Source organism: Callorhinus ursinus, unplaced genomic scaffold, assembly GCF_003265705.2.
Source record: "Callorhinus ursinus isolate GAN/ISIS: 27379988/994484 unplaced genomic scaffold, GSC_fseal_2.0 scaffold9, whole genome shotgun sequence".
In the NCBI taxonomy this organism is placed as follows: domain Eukaryota; kingdom Metazoa; phylum Chordata; class Mammalia; order Carnivora; family Otariidae; genus Callorhinus; species Callorhinus ursinus.
The window spans coordinates 57,694,124-57,718,742 of record NW_027397071.1 but is presented as its reverse complement, the minus strand read 5'-3'; the positions used below and the strand labels follow the sequence as shown (position 1 = coordinate 57,718,742).

General features: G+C 41.2%; 1 protein-coding gene across 3 annotated transcripts in view; it reads right to left on the bottom strand.

Annotated features, from left to right (window-relative positions):
* Nucleotides 1-24,619, bottom strand: part of USP24 (ubiquitin specific peptidase 24) — a 135,956-nt gene that overhangs the window by 55,194 nt on the left and 56,143 nt on the right. For all 3 annotated transcript variants that reach the window (XM_025871721.2, XM_073896683.1, XM_073896684.1), the window contains exons 17-34: nt 23,803-23,910; nt 22,979-23,128; nt 22,211-22,342; nt 21,262-21,373; nt 20,084-20,160; nt 18,908-19,048; nt 18,685-18,738; nt 17,312-17,427; nt 14,320-14,386; nt 14,085-14,195; nt 13,307-13,405; nt 13,039-13,212; nt 8,661-8,746; nt 8,414-8,507; nt 7,227-7,382; nt 3,962-4,059; nt 1,017-1,112; nt 664-892 (exon numbers count right to left, since the gene is read on the bottom strand). In XM_025871721.2, coding sequence (XP_025727506.2) covers nt 664-892; nt 1,017-1,112; nt 3,962-4,059; nt 7,227-7,382; nt 8,414-8,507; nt 8,661-8,746; nt 13,039-13,212; nt 13,307-13,405; nt 14,085-14,195; nt 14,320-14,386; nt 17,312-17,427; nt 18,685-18,738; nt 18,908-19,048; nt 20,084-20,160; nt 21,262-21,373; nt 22,211-22,342; nt 22,979-23,128; nt 23,803-23,910 — 2,100 coding nt within the window. The remainder of the gene's footprint in view (nt 1-663; nt 893-1,016; nt 1,113-3,961; nt 4,060-7,226; nt 7,383-8,413; nt 8,508-8,660; nt 8,747-13,038; nt 13,213-13,306; nt 13,406-14,084; nt 14,196-14,319; nt 14,387-17,311; nt 17,428-18,684; nt 18,739-18,907; nt 19,049-20,083; nt 20,161-21,261; nt 21,374-22,210; nt 22,343-22,978; nt 23,129-23,802; nt 23,911-24,619) is intronic.

Below are 24,619 nucleotides of genomic sequence, written 5' to 3'. Positions count from 1 at the left end.
AGAATGTTATGAGAAAAGGCAGCACTTGGAACACATTCCCCCTGCTGACTTCCATCCCCTGACTGGTCTCAGTTTTGTGAGACCCTTTCTCCTCCACGATCACCCAAAAGGACAGCCTTTTTCATGCTTCCATACTGTTCAAAGACTTTTAGTATGTCCGCTACCTGTAACCCAGAGCGTGATCTCCATGCTCAGGCGTCAGGACACCCGTCACTCGTTCGGTTTTTACCGTTTCTCCTCTCCCACACAGTACACTCTGGGTTGCATAAACGACCCCGTGGCCTTCCCTACAGGCTCTGCTCTGTCTCTCTTGCTTTGCTCACACCTGCGCTTTTGAAGGAACTCTCCATGCTTCTCCGTCATCTCATCTAGCTCTAAGGCCTAGCACAAATGTCACCTCCGATGTAAAATCGTCCACGACAGCACCGGGGGAAGACAATTAGTCCACTTCCCCTGAAGGCCTACGGATGTTCTGCCCTTGTAACTCTCCTATAACCCCTGAGACATCCCACCTTGAATGATAGTGATTCTGCACTGGTGGTCCCTCTCTGGCTCACCGTAGGTTCCATGAAGGCTACGTTCATGTCAATAACTTGTAGGACCGCACAGCCCCTCCCTGAAACAGCAGGGACTTCTAATTTCTTGAATGCACAAGTCACCTACTTGTATTGCAACTCGTGCAGCAGGGATGATTTCCTCGACCCTAATGGAAGACCTATCAGATACGGACAGCTGTCGGTACGACGACTTTTCTGGAGTACCACATAAGGACATCTGCCTGCTTGTCTGCCGGCTGACGTTTCGGAATGGGCGAGAAGAAAGTGCTTCTATGCCGTCTTTGGTGAGGTCTTCATCTAATAACGTGGGCATTGTTTGTCCCACAAGTAAAAATCTTCAAAGGAAACAAAAAGTTAAACTTATTTGAGGTTATTTCATACTATTCAAAATGATAGCATTTGGGAAGAGAAATAAAGTGAAGTACTGTCTTGTGAGACTAAGATGATATATTTACATACCTGGCGAGCTGTAGACAGATGGAATAAACGCCCTGCCTTGTTTCATAGTCTACTTCTGATGGGATGGAATCCCTCTGCATGACATTTACAACCAAACTTAAAAGAAAAGAAAAAGGCAGGATATTAAATAAAGACTTCCACTTCTTCCATAGGAAATTTTCTGTAACTAATTTAATTGTTTATGTAAATGTTATCAATTACTTAAAATTTCTGTAAGAGCCTTACATACACACAGACCACACATATTTCTACCACAATGATTTCCTATGATTCCTGCAACTCTTGGTCCATTTAGAGTTAGATTCCTTGCTTAGCCAAAAGCTAGAGTGTTTGGATCATCCTCCATCTCGCTGACGGGTGTGAGTTCACTGATTCACCACTATTTTATCACTAGAAGAACTATCAGTTAAAAACGTATCTAGAATTGGTATATTTAATAAAGCTTGTTTTCACATTCACTACAATTTCTCTTATTACAAAAGCTTCTTAACTATTCTTCCTGCTCCCACTCTTGACTCTCCACCCCCAAAATCTATTCTCAAAAGATCAGTCATGGGGCGCCTGGGTGACTCAGTCGTTAAGCGCCTGCCTTCGGCTCAGGTCATGATCCCAGCGTCCTGGGATGGAGCCCCACATCGAGCTCCCTGCTCCGTGGGAAGCCTGCCTCTCCCTCTCCCACTCCCCCTGCTCATGTTCCCTCTCTCACTGTCTCTCTCTCTCTGTCAAATAAATAAAATCTTTAAAAAAAAAGAAGAAGAAGAAAGGAAAAAAAAGATCCATTAGAGTGATCCTTTTAAAATATTAAGTCAGATCACGGCACTCCTCCCCTGCACAAAACCCTCCAATGGCTTCCTGTTTCCTACAGAGAAGAAAAGGCAGTCTTGACAGTAACCTGTAACCCGTAAGACCCATAAGCTGACGTCTGGTACGTCCGTAACCTCATGTCCCCTACTGTCTCCCTCCTGCTACCCCAATCCCACAGGCTTACTGGTCTCCGAAGGCACCAGGTCTGTCTCCTGCAGGGGCACACACTGGCTGCTCCTCTGGATGGCTTCCCCCCAAGTCTCCCTTCCTCACCTCCTTCAGATCTTTGTAAAACGTCACCCCATCAGTGAAACTTTCCCTGATCACCCTACTGAAAATCACAACCCTGTCCATTCCCTCTTGTCTCATTTTTCTCTACAGTTCTTATCACCTGCTGGCATATGCTTTTACTTTCACTTCTTTATTGCCTGTCTCCCCTCCAGACAGAAGCGTCACAGGATGTGGAGTTCTGTCTAATCTGTTCACTGCTCTGTTCTCAGTGCTCAGAACAATGCCTGGCATGCAGATTAACTGACACAACTAAGCCAGCAGTAAAATGCCTTTATTCCAGAGCTCCATGATTGGAAGTGAGTAATCGGAAATGAGGTTTCACTGAGCACACCTCTGCGATTCTGAAAACGAATCAAGCTCCATGCAGGAGGCCTTCCACACGCTTGGGAATTCTTTCAGCCCCACTCCCTTTATCGTTTCAAGGTCTCAGCCCAGCCTCTTCCCCACAAGGCCTCCCACGGGAATTCCTGCAACTGTCCTCCAGCCTTCCTTCCTTCCTCGCCTGAGGAAATGCAGGCCTGCTTCTTGCCAGGGCAGGAGACCTTGGCCCCACGGATTATCCCTTTTCCTTTGATCTTTCTTTAGTCAGCCTGCAAAGACAACCTAGGCTTCCCCAAGGTAAAAGCAAAACAGAAAAGCAAGCTTTCCCCTCAGCTGTTCTCCCCTTCCAGTCACTGTCACCCCTGCTCTGCTTCCCCCACGTCTCTGACGCCGCTCTGGGCTCCTCACTTCACGCACCTCAACCATGTTCATCTCTCTTGATGTCCTGTGTCCTCCATCCCCTTCCGAGCTTACTTCCGTCGCTGACTAAATGTTCACCATTCCCTCCCTCTCCCAAGCGAGGAGTCACAGGGCCATTGATGATACATTTCCTCCCCTATATCTAGTTGTAAAAACTTGTCTACGTTACCTTATGATGTCGGTTACTGCTGCCCAACATTTACCACTGTCACTCTTCTCGGGGCCACTGCATGGCTCTCCCTGTGTCCGTCTCTCCCACTTCTATTTATTCGTCATCTCCACTGCGGCCAAAATGATCGTGCCAGGCAATTCCCGGCTTTGAAACCTCCTGTTTTCCCATGGTCTATAAGCTAATGTTGAGGTTCCTCAAGGTGACCCTTCCTGACATACTTCTCCCCTTCATCCTTTGCTCTGGCCTCCCCAGGCAACTGTGGCTCCCAAGACAGGCCACACACCATGGTGCTTTTACTCATCCCAGCCCCTCTGACTTAGCGTGCCCTCTCCCCACGAGTCCTATAGGGGATTCCTGCTCTCTTCTCAATTCCCAGCTCAAATGTCATCTTCTGCAAAGCCCTTCTAATCTTATTACCCCATGAAAACTTCACCATTTAAGCACTACCTTCCATCACCCCTGCCTACCTGCCACCCAATGCACTTTTTTATGAGCCTGTTTTGATACCTCTAACAACTGTTTGTTATTCTTTGTTAAACCATGAGGCTCTAAAGGGCAGGAATGAGATCTAAGTTATCTCTGCATCCCCAGCACTAATAAGGCCTCACAAACACCCATTACTGGGAATCAAATTTGCCTGGTGTCAAACTGATGCAGCAATCAGCAGAAACAGATCTGCTTCCTCTCCTCTACTCTTCTCAAGAATTTCTCCCACTACCGGAGGGAAGATGTGCTTCTGCCAGTTCTCCAAATAACCAAAAGTCATAAAATGAAATTTGAGCGTTTCAAAGACTGAAACACCATTTCTTCTTCTTATAACTCTCGTGATGCTTCACACAATACCTTATAGGAATAACCAAGGCCCAGCAGGAGACATTACCCACAATAACTATATTCATTCTTTGCAATTCTTGCGACATTATAGTGAAACTCTAACCTCAGTCCTCCTGCTTTGAGGAAGTTCTCACAGAAGGATTTTGCACAGTTTCTTGCCATGTCATCATCAGCTGTTGGCATGAGTTTGGAGCTTAGAACCTTGAAAACAGACAGGCACAGTTAGAGAGCCCAGTATTTCCAGCAAAAATGACTCCTTCACTAAGTAAAACAATCCAATAACTTGAGTCTGAGTCTCATTAAGTGCTGCATGCTCTTTCCCGCCCCTGCCCCCAGGAGAAGGGGGCTGATGTTTCACAATTGAACTAATCGTGTTTTCCAAGTTCTATTTAGTTAGCAAGAAAAATGTTTTGTTGAAGAAAGCTGGTGTGTTCTTTTCATGAAACCAGCAAAGGTGGATGTCTCAGGCTTAGATAAGAGCACGTAACATTATGTGATATGCTAGACATGTTTTTGAAAAAGTAGATGAAGTTTTATAAAATAGCCCATTCCTTAAAAACGCTAGATGAGGGGGCACCTGGGTGGCTCAGTCAGTTAAGTGTCTGCCTTAGGCCCAGGTCATGATCTCAGGGTCCTGGGATGCAACTCCGTATCAGGCTCCCTGCTCAGAGGGGAGCCTGCTTCTCCCTCTCCCACCCCTCCTCCCCCAACTTGTGCATGCACGCTCTCTCTCAAATTAATAAAATCTTTTAAAAAAATGTTAGATGAGCTCTCTAATAATGATTCTGAAACTCCTATTTACTGACCACCTACATAATAGTAGGCATAAAAGGAAGTCTTTACATGCATTCTCTCTTAATTTCACCATGCATGCTGTATGTACTTTACTTTACAGGTAAAGACTGAGACCCAAAAGGCTAAGTGACCTCAAACCCAGATGTGCCTCCCTCCTAAATCCATTCCCCTTTTATGGCACTGATACATGTACCTAAAGGAAAGCTTAACTAAAAATTCTAGTATGGCAGATAATTATTTCAAAGAAATAATACTATAGTATGAGACTTAGTAACCAACTGCTTATTTGGTTTTTATGATTTAAAAATAAAAAAAAAAATAAAGGAACCCACTGCCTCAGGTTCTCCAAGGTTTTAAAAACAGATACATTCAAGATCCTTTTTTATTCTAGAAAATCTGTTTCTACGAATCCATGGGTTTTATGTGTGTAGACTTTTAGTGTAGGATTTCTTTTTTACAAATGTTTCCTTCCTGAAGTGCTCTTTGGGAAATAGGCTCGTCAGCCTCAGATTATAAGCACTGCTGGGAGGAAGGGAGTCCTCTGCTTTTTTTTTTTAAGACTTTATTTATTTATTTTACAGGGAGAGACACAGCAAGAGAGGGAGCACAAGCAGGGGAGTGGGAGAGGGAGAAGCAGGCTCCCCACTGAGCAGGGAGCCCGATGTGGGGCTCGATCCCAGGATCCTGGGATCATGACCTGAGCCGAAGGCAGACGCTTAACGACTGAGCCACCCAGGCGCCCCTGCTTTTCTAACCCTTTCTGTGAGCTGACAGCCACATATGTATTCCCCATTCTTAACAGACAGCAATTTAGTGAAAGTGGAAGACTTCTTCAAAGGAACAGGTATTTGGAATAGCCACTTTGAAGCTTCCTAGTAGACAAACGTAAGTTGAAGACTAAAATGCAAAGAAATTAACCTTTCAGGGGTCAGTAAAAATAAGTGCTTTTTTTTTTTTAAAGATTTATTTACTTGAGAGAAAGAGATCAGGAGCGGGAGGGACAGAGGGAGAGAGACTCTCAAGCAGATTCCACACTGAGCACAGAGCCCAATGCAGGGCTCCATCTCACGACCCTGAGATCATGACCTGAGCCGAAACCAAGAGTTGGACACTTAACTGAGCCACCCAGGTGCCCCAAAATGAGTGCTTTTGAAAGTGTTCAGTTTTCCAAATGTTTTGTGCTGTCTAAAGCAAAAAAACAAAAAACAAAAACAAACTACCTCTCAAAGGAATTCCCAGTTAATCAGAAGTACTGAAATTGTGCTGGAGGTATTTTACTACTACTGTCCTCTGGCTCTAAGATAATGCAATCTAGGTAGTAGATGACAAGCCAGACTCACTGATGGACCGTTCTGCTTTTCTAGGTGCTCTCGAATGTGGGTGTTGAAGTTTATATCTTAACTTTTTTTAAGACAATCATTCAAAAGCAACTGACAAATCTTGCAGGTATTGCAAAATTTATAAGCTTAAACTGGCCAAAAATTTCTGGGCAATTTTCTGTCTTAGAATATCACATACATCTATTTTTTAAATGCCCACACTAAATAAAGACATGCTTTCTTTTAAAAACATTTGCTAAATATTTTCTCCTTTTGAACCCAACACATTTCTTCACAAGCATGATTAAGGCTAACATGAAAGAACACAGCTTGAACACACGAACAAGTGATGCAGAAAAATGAATGAACACGTTTGTGCACACTCCAATGAATGAACACATTTGCACACTCTAATGATTGAACACGTTTGCATACTCCAATGAATGAACACGTTTGCATACTCCAAATTAGACTGCCAGAGGAGACAAAACTTGGGGCAAAGCAAAATCATTCAGGGCTTTATCTTCTCCAGACCTAAAATGGCAAGAAGGTCTAACCTCTCACCCTCCAAGAGCAGAGTGTTTCCACTTGCTCACCCTCCCCTATTGCCCCGTTACTGCTCTGCTCTTAAGACTCAGAGTACGCAGCCTCTCTTGTGTCTTACTCAAGATTTTGGAGCAGACATCTTGTCTTTTCAACTCTCATCCTTTACCACAATGACTTGCAGACATTGAACAGTAAATGTTTATGGAACTAAATCTACTAGTTTAAAGCTACTTTTTGGAAAGAGGGTAATAAAAATATTCTTTGCTTAAATTCTTCCAATTGCTTTTTTTTAAAAAACCTGAAATGATTATTTTCTGACAAACTCTTCATAGCTTCATTTATGACAACAAATTACAATTGTTTTTTAAAAAGTTAGGATGAGGATTACAACTGTATTGGACAGACTCACTAAACTTCCAGAGGAAGATAATGGCATATTTTACTACATAAGGCTTCCTCATTATTTATTTACAGGTTGTATTGCAAGTGTAACAATGTGCATATGTATAAAGTGGAAAAAAGACAGCCTTTTCTAAGGCCAAAAAACACCAAACAGTTCAGTTTATATTCTGTTTTTTACTTCTTTTTGAAAACTTATTTTGTCACAGATCATCCAATAAAAATACTTATCTCCGACATCTAAAAGCACGAATGTGCAAACAAAAATGAATCTGTCCAGATGAAATGAAAAGAAATGAGGCTTCTTACTTCTAAGTTGTAGAGCACTCTGAAGGTGGACATTCCTGGAGCAAAGGATCGAAACAGACTTTCCAAAATTGAGCTGGCACTTGGCTGATGCTGCTGCTTGGAGGACAGCGATGGAGACTTTGAGGACTGAGAACTCGTTTCAGACAGTAATGTCTTCTAAGGTTTTAAAGAATGAAAACAAAGGATATATGTGTTAAAAGGACAAGTTAAAGAAAAACACACCTCAGTGTGCACTCTAACGTTCTTTTCCTCTTTAATCGCACCAAAGGAATTTCCTACAAATTAACCTCAAGGACACATCAGTTGGTAATTTTTAACGAAACATCAAATTCCATCACACAAACTGTAAGTGCTCAACAGCATCCCGACCGTAAGGCACGTGTCTGAGAGTGTCTTCTAGGCGACACCAGCAATGTCGTCCTTATCTCTGTGTTTTAAAAATCTGTACTACTAAATACTGATGATTAAATTATAAACCTGTGGAAGTGGAAGCTTTGAACATGTTTTGAGCTAGTACTAGTGATACATTTTGCAATTACATTAGTTTTGTTCTCCCTGCAAATACCTAAGCTGTGTATGACCAGACTATGAGCTGGTTGTAAACTTCAACCACTGAAACATAAATTCGTACTGCAGTTCTAACAACTTTGTTCCACATGACTTTGTTCTGAGAACATAATTAAACAATATTATAGAGAGAATATAATTTCAATACGTATGATAAGATTCTTGAGGAAAAACATTATAGAAATTAAGATGAACTTTAAGTATCAACTGTGGAAAAAAATTAAATGATAATAATTACACAAGCAACTCAAACACAGGCAACAATCACATTCAGAGAGGTCTCATGACAGAAGAAAAATGTCTCCACTGAAACAGCACTCTTCCAGAGTCTGATCCTAGATGGGACACTTCATCTTTCTGGGCTTCAGTATCTTAATCCTGAACAAGAAGAACGTGGAAGTACGTATAAAAGGCTCTCTGGTTCTAAAATTTGATGTCATTATTGATTCTAGGTGTTTTAAAAGTCAACATGAAGTTCTGATTTCCATTTACAGCAAAGGTATTTTTTTTTTAAAGAACTGTTATAGGATAGCATAAGGCCTGAAAGTGATTTCAGGTTGTATCGCTACTGAATCATGGCATTAAAATTTCCATGCCACTTAAGTCCAAGACACTCGTACCTTTCTTCCCAAGGAATCAAGCTGGTCCAGGGCTTCCTGAATGGCTGGGTCAGTGGGTATCAAGAGCAACAGCTTTCGTACTCGTAGAGTTATCCTGAAATTTTGCAAATACAAATTTTTTCACATAAGCCGGTTTCAATACCAAAGTCATTTGTTCCTGACAAATGTAAAGTCAAGTCAAAATGGACTTGGTTCCCTAACCTCAATAACTTCCTCTCTTTCAGGCCTCGTAAACATTTATATTTACCTTGGCTCCTCCAGATTGGCAAGCTGGTAAAGCATGTCAAACACATTACATACAAGTGCCATCACAACACCAGGGAGGGATTTCTCCTGAGGGAAAAAAGCAAAATATAAATACAAACTGACAGAAACATTTTCTCTTTTTCTTATCAAACGTGCCAACAATAAAATTACTACTTCTGCAAGAGTGGCCGCCACAAACCTTGAGGGGAGCTGTGTGCTCACCTGCAGCACAGAGCAACACCTGGGAACAGACACTGGCGGGACCACATCCTTCTAGTGCCTATTACCTGGGCTCTCCCCTATCCACCTGCTGGTGAAGGGTTAAGGGGCCAAAAGGCAGGAAGTGGAAGAGAAGTAAAATGATGGGCAGGTATAATTAATAGAATGGAGAGTAGACACCACTGAAAGCTGATCATAGCTCGTCAGGAGCAAACAAGGCAATGACTGATTTAAAAGCAAAATGAAAGTAGTACTAGGTACATATATACACACACACACACAACAGGTAGAAGAGACTTAGATGTGGTTAAAGTACTATTTTCTGGTTATAAAGATAAGAAACTAGAGTCACTATAGAATGTCACTATAAAAGAGAACATTTTTAATAAATTTAGGATAAAGAGGAGACGATCTGAAAATGTTAAGCTTGACGATGCTATGTGCAGGCATACTGCGGATACTGCAGGTTCACATCCAGACCACGGTGAGAGAGCAAATACTGCAAGAGTCAAGTGGATTTTTTGGTTTCTCAGTGCATATAAGTTTATACTACACTCTATTAAGTGTACAGTAGCATTGTGTCTAAAAAACAATGTGTATGTCTTAATTAAAGAGGACTTTATTGCTGAAGAATGCTAACCACCATCTGAGCTTTCAAGAAGTCTCAATCTTTCTGCTGGGGGAGGAGTCTGCCTCGATGGCGATGGCTGCTGACGGCTGAGGGTGGCTGCGGCAATTCCTTAAAAGAAGACCACACTGAAGCTGGCTGCATCGATCGAGTCTTCCTTTCATGAATGGTTTCTCTGTAGCACGAGATGCTGTTTGACAGCATTTTACCCACAGCAGAACTTCTTTCAAAACTGGAGTCAATCCTCTCAGACCCTGCTGCTGCTTTTATCAGCTAAGTTTCTGTGATATTGCAAATCCTTTGCTGTCATTTCAACCATCTTCACAACATCTTCACCAGGAGTGGATCGCATCTCAAGAAACCACCTTCTTTGTTCATCCATAAGAAGCAACTTTGCACCCGCTCAAGTTTTATCCTGAGATGGCGTTGCACCCGCTCAAGTTTTATCCGGAGAGGGCGGCCACGCGGTACCCCCTGCAGGCTCCACTTCTAGATCTCTTGTTCCTGCCACCCCATCTGCGGTCACTTCCTCCCCTGAAAGTCTGGAACCCCTTCTAAGTCGCCCATGAGGGTTGGAACCAACTTCTTCCAAACTCCTGTTAATGGTACTATCCTGACCTCTTGTCATGAATCATGAATGTTCTTCTAAAATGGCGAATCCTTTCCAGAAGGTTTTCAATTTACTTTTCCCAGAGTCACCAGAAGAATCACTATAGCAGCAACAGCCTTAGGAAATGTATTTCTTAAATAATATGTCTTGAAAGTAAAAATGACTCCTTGATCCATGGGCTGCAGAACAGATGCTGTGTTAGCAGGCATGGAAACAACATTCATCTCAGGGTCTATCTCCATCAGAGCTCTCGGGTGACCAGGTGCATTGCCAATGAGCAGTAGTATTTTGAAAGGGATCTTTTTTTTCTGAGCAGTAGGTCTTACTAGTGGGCTTAAAATATTCAGTAAACCATCTTATAAACAAGTATGCTATCATCCAGGCTTTGTTGTTCCATTTACAGAGCACAGGGAGAGTAGATTTAGCATAATTCTTAAGGGTCCTAAAATTTTATGAGTGGTAAATGAGCACTGGATTCAACTTAAAGTCACAGCTGCATTAGCCCCTCACAAGAGAGTCAGCCTGTCCTTTGAGGCTCTGAAGCCCAGGCACTGACTTCTCCTCTCCAGCTATGGAAGTCCTAGATGGCATCCATCTTCCAATAGAAGGCTGTTCCGTCTACACTGAAAATCTGTTGTTTAGTGTAGCCACCGTCATGAGTGATCTGAGCCAGAGCTTCCGGATCACCTGCTGCAGCGTCTACACCCGGTGGCTGCTTCACCTTGGTACTTCCACGTTATGGAGGCGGCTTCTTTCCCTAAACCTCACGAACCCACCTCTGCTGCTTCCAACTTTCCTTCTGCAGCCTCCTCACCTCTCCCAGCCTTCACAGAGCAGAGGAGAGCTAGGACCTTGCTCTGGGTCAGGCTTTGGCTTAAGAGGATGTGGTGGCTGGTTTGCTCTTCTATCCAGACCACTCACACTTTCTCCACCTCAGCAGTAAGGCTGTCTGACTTTCTTACCACGCGTGTGTTCACTGGGGTAGCACTTTAAATTTCCTCCAAGAACTCTTCCTTTGCTTTCACAACTTGGCTAACCAGCACAAGAGGCCCAGCTTTCGGCCTAACTCAGCTTCCGACATCCCTTCCTGATGAAGCTGAATCATTCCTAGCTTTTGATTTAAAGTGAGATGTACAGCTCTTCCTCTCACCTGAACGTTCAGGGGCCATTACAGGTTTACTAACTGGCCTAATTCCAATATTGTTGTGTCTCAGGGAATAAGGGACCCAAGGAGAGAGAGAGAGATTGGGAACAGCTGGTTGTGGGGCAGTCAGAACACACACAACATTTATTAAGTTTGCCGTCCTATATGGGCATGGTTTGTGATGTCCCAAAATAATTATAATAGTAACATCACCAATCACTGACCATAGATCATCACAAATATAATAATGAAAAAGTTTAAAATACTGTGAGAAGTACCACAGTGTGACACAGAGACACAAAGTCAGCAAATGCTGTTGGAAAAGTGGCACCAGCAGCCTTGCTTGGTACAGAGTTGGCACCAACCTTCAATTTGTAAAAGACACACCATCTGCAAAATGCAATGAGTGAAGGCTTGCTTGTACGTTGTTTCTGCTGTTGATTAACTGTTATAATACTACTCCGAGTGGGATCTTCCTTAAATTCTTACTATTATATAAGTGTAGTCACTTAAAAAAAAAAGAAAAAAACTATTACACTAATACTAGCCCCAAGGAGTTCTTGAGATCTATAGCAAGTTTATGGTAAGTTAGAAAAAAAAACACAGTACACAAAGATCTTCTATTTGGAATTAAAGCAATATATATAACTATGAAAAAAACCTCATGTGCTATTTGAATACCTTTACATGAGGTCTGGTGTGGTCTTACTTTCTAGACTGTAAAAGTGAAGAAGCAGAACCAGGCCCATCAGTTCTGTGCTCTGGTACCAAGCTCTGTCCGGACACAGAGGGTACCAAATGAATGGGTGGATTCATGAAATGACTGGACAAATAATGATTGAGTACCTATTATGTTCTAGACACTCTTTCAGGTGCTGGGGATACAACAATGAGCAAAACACAGAAGCCTGCTCTCATGGAGTTTATATCTCATCGGGGACAGAGAGACATTAAATAAGATAATACATATAATATGTTAAAGTAAGTCAGGAAGGGAAATAAGAAGGGCAAGGATGGGGTTAAAAATTTAAATAAGATTGCCAAAGAAGGCTCACTGAGAAGGCAACATTTGAGGGAGAGCTGAAGAACAAGAGAGGACCACCAGGATACTGGGGAAGAACATTCCAGACACAGGGAAGTGCAAGAGCACAGACCGTACTGAGTCTGAGGACCAACATGGAGGCCGGTACAGCAGGGGCGGTGGGAGTGAGGGAGGTCGCGGGAGGTGATCTCAGAGAAGTGCCACGAGGGTTCAGGAGATCAGCCCTGCAGGGTAGACTTGGGCTCCTCCTCTAGTTAGATGAAGCCACGGGAGCGTCTGCGCACCCTGTCACTGCTGTTTAAGAAGAGCCCTGGCTGCTGGGCGCCGCACAGTGAAGAGGCTGAGGGGTGTAAGGGCAGAGCCAGGAGAGCCCGCAGGCGCTGCCAAAACACTGCAGGTGAGGCAGGACGGCTGCCTGGACCCGTGTGGAAGCCACGGAGGCAGACCAGAGTAGCTAGATTCTAGACACATTTTAAAGGCAGTCAAGGATCTGCTTGGCCTCGCTTGGCTCCCCCCTTCCTCTCTGGCTCCTCTGTCGTTGGCCCTGCTGGGTCCTCTTCACCCCCGATCTCTACACAAAGGAGTCCCCTGGCTGTCTCTGCTTGTTCCCTCATGAGGAACCTCATCAGTCAGGACAGGTCGGACAGAAAAGGACCCAGTCAGCCAAGCCTACACGGGCCGAAGGGACAAGCACGAAGATTAAGTTCTGACTTGTCAGCGGACCGTCACCCTGTACCTGTTCCATGGCGTACGAGGAGCTGAAGACCCCACTGCTGCTGCTGCTGGAGCTGGTTGAGGAGTCGGCGGAGCTCCCGGATGGGGTCCCACTGCCTGAAGTCTTCACTGTGAGGATCTGTTCATCAGAAAAGCCCAGCTGGTGGAGGAGCTTTTGATCTTTATTCACCGTCAGCTGCAAAAAGCGGTTTCTTAATTACCGGGAGGGAAAGGAGGACGGAGGTGTGGATGTCAGGCTGAAGGGCCGCAAATGGTTGGAGCAGACCTACCAGACTATCGTTGGTAAAAATCTGTATGTTGTCCACAGGCGAGCACAACTGCTTGGCTATCTTCCACCGCACGCTCCCTATGGTCTCATTACTGTGGGCCTGCACGATAAAAGCAAACATCACTGTGAGGAGGGACCGGGTACCAGGTGCTGTTCCAGAAGCCAGGAACAACAGCAGAGACCCCACAGACAAGACTCCCCACCTGGGAGGCTCCCCTTCTGCAGTAATTCAATGTCCACTTTCCCGCCCCTGTCCTCGCCATCTCGCAGGAATCAAATCTCAAGTCCTTCTGCGCGGGGTCGGCCACGCTCTCCCATTCTCTCTGCGCTCCACCACCAGCTACCCTGCCTGTTACCGAACAAGCCATGCAATCCCCACGGCAAGGCCTCTGTCCCAGCCGCTCCCTTCACTTGGAATGTTCTTCCCCAGAAACGGCTTGCTGTCACTTCATTCCATCTTTGTTCAAATGTCACCACCACTTCCCTGCCCATCTTTTTATGACATTTCACATACATGCATCACTCTACCAAATCATCCAGCTGTATTCTTACTCATTCTTTAGAACACTCATCACCATCTGATGTTATATCATGTGCTCACTTATGGGCCTGCTTCTACCCCATTACTTCCCTTTCACTGCAGGTGTTTAGTCTGGATTTGTTGACCAAACAGCTTGGAGAATAGTCGCTCATGCAGCTATCCCAACCCGCAGTGCTCTCACAAAAGTAAAAGTAACAAGACAATACAAGAACGGCTCCAGGGCTCAACGTAAACCTACCTCTACAGTGAAGGTATCTTTGGTAGACTCATATGTAACATTTAGAGTTAAAAGATGTCCATGAAATGAGGCACCGTGAGGTAGAATAGTTCGTGGAACAGAGTAAAAATCCTTGAAAAAGATATAGGTCAAACAAGTCAGATGGACAGCATCACTGAAACATCTCAGAAATACATACCGAACACAACCAGTCTAATGATACGATGATAAAGTGGCTTTAAAAAGAGAGGCTTACCTCTATAGTGATCACATAGCGTTCAGCCAGAAGCAGCAATCTCTCGATTATTACAAGTTTAGTGGATCTACGGATTAAAAAAAATTTTTTTGGAACATATTTGAAATGAATTGCTTGATTCCAGTCTGCTTCACCAAAACCACACAGCACTCACTGGTCAAAGGCTGAAGTCTGCAGACTAAACGTCCCCTGCACCCACGGAGAGGGGGTGGCTCAACCAGCTCACAGCTGAAACGCACCCAAAGAGTCAGGGAGGACAAGCATCTCCGGGTGTCCTCTCCTTTCCTCTCTTTGTAAACAGCTGTTCTGTAAAGAGAGGACCTGGGTCTCCAGGTCTATTTGTCCATCAATCCACCAAGAATGAACTATCAGTAAGTTTGAGTCTCATAATCTTACAACTAAAATATGCCACATAATTTGGTAAACACATGGACTCTCACCAAGTTCTGAGCTGCCTGAAAATCAGAAGACAAATGCAAACCAGTAAGTCTACCACAAATAACACTTGCTGTTTTAATGAGCCTGAGAATGAGGAGGATGTGAAGGACAAACAATTGCTTATCTGGTTTAAGTGAACATCCCATATAGGTAAAACATGCAAGCATAAGAATTTATTATCTAACCACCGGTTTTCAAAGTACTTAAGAAATCAACATGCATCAGGAGACAAGCATCTCAAGAACAGGCAACAATATGGCCAGGAAGTGTGGAGCTCTAGCACACCTGAAAATGAGACCTGAGGTCCCTTTTGGTCCGACTTAGGGAATATTACTTATTATCTGAATTCACACGACCCTGACTCTGTCATTCAGGAGCTTATACATTCACAGCTCCATATTTTATAAAAGAGAACATTACATGTGTTAACATCAAGAGATGAAAATCCAAGTGCCCTTAATTTAAACATGTGCTATTCCAGAAAGTCTAGGCATAGGGACATTTCTAAATCTGAACAAAGATACTACTACCATTTTCTAACAATTGGTCTGGTTTGCTGAATAGCAGTATTGGAAATTTCACTTTAAAAAGAGTTGGTTAAACACATTCTAATAGTTCTGTTAAATACATTTAAATCCTTTCAGGCTATGGGCAAGACTAGAATATGATATTGAGATGGAAAATCTTTAGGAAATATCTAAATGCTAACTAAATAAGTGAATGAGTGAACTTAATTATGCCTCAATAATGAATTAAATCACAGACAGCATTGCAGAACACTGTGTAGATGAGAGAATAACTCAATTATGGTCACTGAGAAGTTCTCTTAAAACCAGTGAAATAAGATCAACTACAGTGTCCTGGTTCAAATGCAATTTTGAAATTACATATTCCTATTAACAGTGTTTAGGGTTTATAACAAGAATAGTTAAAAACTATCCTGTAGTTTTGCTCTGTAGTCATACAAACAAGAACTGATTCAGAATAAAAATCCCTTATAAAAGAGAAAAACAAAAAACACATTTAAAGACGTTGGCAGTTTGGAAATCCCAATCCAATAGTTCATCAATGCATTTCTACTCTGGTTTGTCAGACAAATGAATCATTAAGGACCTAGGCAGAGATGGACCACATCTTACAAACATGTAATTAGGAATTCTCAATACACATTCTCAATGAAAGCCTATTTGAAATACACTTCCATCAATATGGGAATGCAAAGCTCATGTTAGTGTTCTTTTTATGAGCTGAATACTCTGTAATTACTTTCTACCATTTTAACCATTTTTTGTAAGATTTTATTTTTAAGTAATCTCCACACCCAATGTGGGGTTCGAACTTACAAACCCAAGATCAAGAGTCGCATGCTCTACCGACTGAGCCAGCCAGGCACCCCACTTTCTGGCATTTTAAAAAGAGCACCAAGAGGGTTGAGTTTTATTGGCATCTCTCATGTTAATAAAATATTGCTACCTAGTACGCAACTCCTTTAAAAAAAAAAAGATATAGAATGTAAGGATATATTGTTTTGATTCCTTTTCTAAAGAAAGGCTTTAAAAAGAAAAAAGAACTGTAAATAAAAATAAATAACAAATACACACATAAAGACATTCCAAGAGTATAAAGAGACAATCTGAGCACCCATCACCAGAGCACAGCAAAGTAAGCCTTGTTCTGAGCACCTGCCAAGGTTTCTTGGACACCACTGGTTTGGGGCAAAGAATGAAGGGCTTACAAAACCTCACAGGAGCATTTGAGTTCCTTCAGTCTAATGTTTCTGAATATTCATCTACATTCCTCGCCACATCAAACAACTATAGCAAATATTGAACTCAGATTTCACTGATAGTATCTGAAAACACTGAAACACTGAAAACATGGCAATGTGATAAGATGTCAGTTCAAAGTTGGAATTTGGTGATAGAATTCTTATTAAAAATTATTTTGAAAAATAATTTTAAGTAAATAATGTTTTAACTATGATAATATTATAACGCACAATTTTAGTTGACCATCATCTTCCACTTCACCTTGCTTATGCTGTTAATGCCCTGATTTGGGCACAAGGAGAACGGTTATGTCTAACTAAGTAAATATTTCAAACTTGAAAAAAATTGCTCTTCGTACAATGAATATACCTGCAGTCTGTTGCAAGAGTAGGTTACTCCTGTTACATAGAGTCAAAGTAAAATTATTTAAATACAAAAAAAAAAAAAGTAACAAAACAACAGAAGTTGACCACTAGGCAGAGGGGAGGGGCAGAGCAATACCTGGGTGGTGGTGATGATGACCTAGGGATCTTCAGGGAAAAACATACAGATTTGGGGAAGTATGATATGGTCATACAATTTCTCAGGATATGACTATATGCAAAAATTATGACATACAAGGAAGAAATCCACAATTGAGACATCTCCAAAAAAAGCAGCCAGTTATTTTTTATTTTTTCAAACTGATACATACATACATACATATATACACATACGCACACATATACACATACATATATATTCCTGCATCAGGCAAGGATGTGCCGTAATTTCGTCACTCTTACCTATAAGGAGATTGAACTGATGTTGCTACGGTTGGCATAGCAGTCGCTGTAAGCATTTTTGTTGCTCTGGTCACAGCATGCGTCAGAGTGGGGCCACCAAGTGCTGAACTGGCTGCCTATGAAACAGGAAACAATTATTCTCTATCAGGGTTTCTCAAACCTTGGTCCTACTGCTATTTTGGGCTGAGAACTTTTTGTTGGAGGGCTTTCCTGGGCTTTGCAGGATGTTTGGCAACATCTCTGACCTCCAGTCACTACCCACCTACCACTAGGTACCAGGGGGACCTCTCTGGCTGTGACAACCAAAAGGTCTCCAGACATTGCCAAATGATCTCCAGGAGGCAAAAGAACCTCTAGTTGAGAACTACTGTTCTACACATGCTAAAACTTGAATGGTACCTCATTTAAGGTATCTGAATATTTTAAATGTTTTCTTATGATGACCTATCTGGATGGAAGTCACAATTTGGAAAATCCTGTATGGATTCAAGCACATATTCATCATCAGAAGGTTAATTTATTGACACTTGGGGGCAGCAGCCTATGTTTTTGGAATACTCTCCATTAGATATAAAATTTAAGTACAATTAAGAATAAAAATGACTGTTTAATGCTTTAACCGTCATGCTGGAAATAAATGTGAGATGGTATCACACAGCAGGCTTCTAATGGACAAAGACCACCAACACCACCAACTACTCAGTGTCCTGCGAGGCCTTTAATAACATTTAAGATACAGTCTCAGGTGAAAATGGGTAAGGGTAGGAAAAGCAAGTTCTTTCATGAAACTCCTGGACAGAAAGAGAAGGAGAAAAGAATCTATTAGAAATGTAGAATGTAGGGGCGCCTGGGTGGCTCAGTTGTTAAGCGCCTGCCTTCAGCTCGGGTCATGGTCCCAGGGTCCTGGGATCGAGCCCCGCATCGGGCTCCCTGCTCGGCAGGAAACCTGCTTCTCCCTCTCCCGCTCCCCCTGCTTGTGTTCCCTCTCTCGCTGTCTCTCTCTCTGTCAAATAAATAAATAAAATCTGGGAAAAAAAAAAAGAAAAGTGGAATGTATAGCAGATCTGTTTTCTGTAGACAGTTTCTATACTCCAAAATGGGGGGTGGGTGGAGTGGGGAGGAGGAGTGGTGGAAGGAGAAGGAAAGCTTTCCCATAAAGGACGTTTCTGTACTGGGGAAACCAAGGCAAATGTCTGTTCCCTATGTGACAATAAGGTACTGCTGACAAATTCTTCAGTAGAATCCAGCCACAAATATCAATATTTTACATGATCCCAATATAAAATTAAAAAAGGAAAAACATCAAAGCATTTATTTCAAAAACAGGGTCAAGTGAAATTCAAAAACAGGTTCAAAGGAAATTTACCACTCACTTCTAATCTCGTGTAACAATCAGCAATAAATTTCTTATGTAATGATACAGAATCCTACAAGTAAGAGATAAAAGAAATTAAAATTAGTCCGACTTTTAGTTGCAATCATTATTAAGAGCAAAATATCAAAATAAAAAAGCCAATTTTCAGGCACACCAAGGGTGAGAACGTATCAATAAAAACATATATATATAAATCTTCTGTTCTGTGCACGAGCACCCACCTTCTTTAATCTAGGATTTAGGTTAATGTAACTATAGTTTATGATTAACTGAATAGCTTCATTAGCAATTTCTTCATCAGGTGATTCCATGGCTATTTTCCAAATGAAATCCATTCCTATCAATTCCAGCTTTTCTACATACTGTTCAAAAGAAAAAAATTTGTAAAGCACACCAAGGTCACAAAATTACAGACAATTATTTTCTATTATATTACTCAAGTCTACACCTTTCAGTTTAATATGAATTAAGGCTGCAAAAACTAAGCTACATGCGAGAGCACTGTTGCACTGATTTGGAACTTTAAAACAAAGAAAAAAAAAACAACTACAGAAACACTGGGCTATGTCCACGGCCACCAGGATATGGAGAGTTTTCTCCAGATATTCCTAAACCTAAGCTGGAAATCTACCGAGACAGGCTACAGAAGCGGAAACACATAGGAGTGAGGTGGGCACCATCTTCTGAGGTGGGCACCATCTTCAAGAGCTTTTCTCTAAAAGGCAAGAGAGCCCAGCTGGAAGTGGTTAATAACCCTTGAGGCTCAATCTGGTCTGCCCAAAGCTCCGTTCAAATGACAGAATCTAGGCTTCAGAGATTTTGTAAAAATTCTTACCATCCAGGAAGCCAGGTCTTGAATAAAGAGAGTTAGGTCTTAGAAAAGAGAGTTACTTTTTGTCTGTCTTTCTTAAGGTGCATATGTAAATATAAACATACGCTATATACATTCTATGGATCATCATTTTCCAGCTTCATTGACTGTTCCTAAAAATTTCTCCCCAAATCCCTGCCACTGCGATGAACTGAAGATTCATCTTCAGAATTAAAGATGTTGTTACTTTTTAGGAACATGTCCATTACCAGATCTGAGGAGTTGGAAGCTTCAATGAAACGATCCCTACCCTGCATTCACCCAGCCACAGGAGGCTGCTGTGGCTGCCCCAGGTCAGCAAGAAGCCTGGAGGGATTGGAGAGTCAACTGTGCTCTCGCAGGCAGTTGGCGAGGTGTCACTGTGCTGGGAAGGGGGGCCTCCGTTAGGCTCTAAGAGAAGCCCTGTCATCAATGCAGAAGACGGCAGTCGAGGAGATGCCCATTCTTTAACAAAATTACGACACCTTTTTTTGTCGTGTTTTACTAGATTATCCAAATTACCTAGATTTCAGAATGATGTACTCACCAACTGAGCTCCTTGCCGTTTCAATCGATGATCACAAAGATTCACATTTTCAAAGAAAGTCTTAAATAAGTTAAAACCTGAAATTATAGAAGGTCAGATAAATTCATGCACTCTAAGTACCACAGATAACCGATGAAAAGACTCCCAAGTATATCAAGAGCCAAAACTATAAAACTCTCAGGACCAAACAGTCATAAATCTTCAAGACCTCAGATTACACAATGGTTTGTTAGATATGGTACCAAAAGCACAAACACCTCCAGAAAAAAACAGGTAAACTGGACCTCATCAAAATCAAGAACTTTGTGCTTCAAAGGACTACGAGAGTGTGAAACGACTACCCACTGAAGGCGACAAAATATTTGCAAATCGTGCATCCGATGAGGAGCTACTATGCAGAATATACAGCTCAACAATAAAAAGACAACCCAACTCATAATGGGCAAAAGGTGTGAATAGACATTTCTTCAAAGACTATATACATACAGTCAATAAACACATGCACAGATGCTCAATATCATCAGTCATCAGGGAAATGCAGACCGAAACCACAAGATAACACCTGACACACGCCAGGATGGCAAGAATAAAGATGACAGATAATAACAAGTGTTGGTGAAGATGGGAAGGAACTGAAACTCTCAGATGCTGCTGGGAGGAGCATAAAATAGTACAGCCATTTTGCAAAATATTTTGACAGTTCTTCAAATGTTGGTTCCAGGATACAATTCCACTCCTCAATATACACTGAAGAGAAATGAAAACTAACGTCCACACAAAAACTTGTACATAAATGCTTATAGCAGTGTTACTGATCATAGCCAAAAAGTGGTAACAACTCAATGTCCATCAACTGATGGATGCATAAATAAAATGTGGTATATTCATGCAATGGAGTATTCTTCAGCCATAAAATGGAGTGAAGTACTGATACATGCCACCATTTGACCATTTGAGCTACCGGGCCATATAATTTAAAATTAATCATACAATACCATTCACATGAAAAGGAACTTATCTGTGTATATAAACATACGTTTCTTTACATAGATGTAAAGAAAAGTCCAGAAGGATATTCCAGACTGATTAGTTGCTTCTGAGATGTGGACTCAGAGGGAAAGGAAAGAATAAAATTTCTTAACTAAATGAGAAAAAAAGATTTTAAGTAGTTTTCCTACCATTCATTGTGATTTCATAGGACTCCAATTTAAGAATCTTCTCCTTGAAAAGCTGCTGTTGAACATCACTCTCGAGATCATGTTGCCCTTTTGTAAACCATTCAAAACACATCTGTGGATCAAAACAAATGTTACCCTGTAACTAAAATCCGTTTCAGGCAAATACATATTCCAAAGTGGGAGAGTGAAGATAAATTATATTTAAATCTTCAAAAATATTTATGGACGAAATACCACTGAAAACTGAAATGCCTGGTGCTCTGCAACTAAATAAAGCAGTTCTAGCAACCTCTCCCCCAGATAATGCAAATATAGATGCACACCGTTCAGTGGAGTTTAAACTTGGGCTTCTCCACGAATGCTTATTAACAAGCCTTGCTATGTGCCAGCCACTGTGCTGTGCAAGGGCACGTATGTGGTCCTTTCAACAGTGCTATGAAGCAGTTCTAGTTCTGTAAAATGAGATGAGCAAACAGCAATTCATTGTTAAAATACGCCAAGTCAGGTGTTCTGCTCCTGGTTTAATCTACTTTCAGCTGCTTAATTATAGTTTAAAAAATCTGTCTAGGCATTTACTCTTCTTTGTGTTTCTGGGGTGCAACATCATCACAGGAATTCGCGGTTTCTGGCTGGTAACTTGTGGTCAGCTCCACGGGAGGGAGAAAACCGTAAGACACACAGAGGATTCCGTAGCCGTGCTCACTCTGAACCTGGCTTTATCCAGAATACGGTTAAAGAACTCGTACGTCTAGGTCCTAGATATATATTATCTGAAGTACCTTTTCAGCACTTACGGTTCCTGGCCTGTTAGTACAAATGTACGCTTGGCCAACTGAGAAGTGTTTAGAACTAAAGATGTGAGACCCACAAAAAATATGAGACACACAGAAAAGGTAAAATACTGAAGTCCCACTTCTGCCTTATTTTACGCACCCTACCGTCTTCTTACCTCTCTATCTAATTCACACACATCCTGGCCAGTCACGAGACATTCCCAGATTTCCTTGGCACGATTCCAACCCAGATACAGAGTAGCTTCTTGTAAGAAAAATGCTAGAAATTTTAGATGGGCCTCTAAATACTGCAAAAAGAAGCAATGCTAATTAGTTAACTCCAGGCATTCCTACCTAAAAGCAAAATTAAAAACAAATTTTTTTGATTAAAAAAAAAAAAGTTCTACCTAACACTTTCTCATATAATTTGCAGTAAAATAAATGTGAGACATCTGTTTGTAAGCTGACGGCATGATGTTTTGGAAGCTACTTCAAGTCTATTACCAATTTCAGTTGACTTTGGATGTCAGTAAAATATCATTTCAGCAATCTCAAGGTAAAACACCACAAACTCACAAGTGGTGAGTTAAGATTTTTTCCAATTTTTAAAAACAGTGTTACTAATCAGTTGATTTAAGGAACAATTCTCCACAGAACTGACAATTATTATTTCCGAAGAAAGACAAGAGAAAGGTGGTTATCTTTATCACTTTATCACAGGGAGTTTTTAGGGGATTTACTGAAAGATTTACCCAGAAATAACAATTTTCTCAACTTTAATTTTAAAATGGTTATAGCGAAAACACAAAACTGTTCCGTCACTACAAAGATACCTCACGCCGCCTCTTTTCGAGTGACACCCAACAAATATTATTTTTATAGTTCAAGTGCAAAAAGCCAGATGAATGCTGTAAATCACGACACAAAAGCGCAATGCCGGATACCTCCCGGTAAGTGTATCGGCCGTCTACCAGTGTTGAACCAGTTAAGCCTCCAGGTCCAGCCACAGCAGCTGCAAGTCGATGACAGGCTATCAAACTTCCCGTTACCAATTTCACAATTTCAAAATTTTTCTTCAAGTCTTGAATAATGCTCTTGGCAAAAACAACAAAAAGAAAAATGGTATGAGAATCTGCAGTGATTGGGTCAGTTTAACACAAGCTTCGGTTTTATCACATGGTCCTAGGTGAGTGAAGGACAGCGAATCTAAGGATTTCTTCAATCCCAACCCTACACAAAAGCAAATAAAATCATCTAGTGTGCACATAACTAGAATTAAGGGAATTAGTAAACTTCTCCGCTAATTTTTTTCTTTTAGAGGTTTTTTTTTTTTTTTTTTAAGGCAACTTTCCAAAGAACTATTTCACTGCTTGTGTACTTTTCCGGAGCTTTCTTCCCAAGTCTCTCCCACCAAGGAAGCTCCAGGTCCTTAAACAATCTAATCTTCCTGAGATCAAATGTCTTTACATCTTTCCAAACACATTTCCAAAATACCATCCTAACTTTTAAAAACTGGCGTAATCATTTCAATAAATTAAGGAAATAAAAAGGTCATAAATGAGTTCAGGATAGATCAAAAGAAAAACTCCATCGAAATGAAAGTAGAATGATGTTTAAACTCAAGATTATTAGAGAATATAAATGAATGATATTAATAATCATAAAAATGTAAAATAGTGACTATAAAACTCAGCAAGATCTTTATGTTTTGTTATTCCAACAGTTGTGTATGTAACTGTATAGTCATTGAACAGGGCTCTTCTCTTACCTTGTCTTGCTTTTGATAGGTCTGTTTTATAAACGAGCGCGTGATCTCGTGAAGCTGACGCAAAGCCGGCACCACCCATACAAACTGGGGATTACTGAGCTGAGATGACTAGAGTTAAAAAGAAGTTACATCAGTTAAAGCTAGAAATAAACGGCAGGCTAAATTTATTAGCTATAAAATTTCCCAAGTCAATTAGGCTTTATGGCTACACATTCTATTATTTTTCTCTTCACACTGGCTCACTTAGAGCTCATCGCCATGCATTCATAATTCAGTCTTCAACTTCTTATTCTGCATGCAATTTCCTAAGGCCAAGAACTGCAAACAGGAGTGGATGTGAAGTGACAGTAAATGTATAGGGGTACATCAGCAAAAAACAGACAACGAGGAATTAGCAACTTCAGAGGATAGATTAAGTAGCACAGGCTGCTAGGACATGTTGGAATGAAATAAACTGATGGTCAAAATTTACCTTGGATAATACTGAGCTGGCTGATAAGTAAAGTGTTATAAAAATATGATTTTCTATAGTTATGTAACTAAGATACCAATGATATGATCAAGATACCAATAGTGGTCTAAATATTAAAGAAAATACTCATGATCTGCTTTTGTACGTCCTAGTTAAAACAATTTTGCAAGAGAGAATTCTATTTTTATTAATTATTACAGCCACTACACATTTATACCTTATATTTTTCATAACATTTTCAAATGTTATTTCTGAAACTGGTACACGATAATCCAGATCTTTCATAGTACGTATCTGAAAAATCTGATGTTCGTGAAATAATCTTTAAAAGAACTGCTCTTTAAT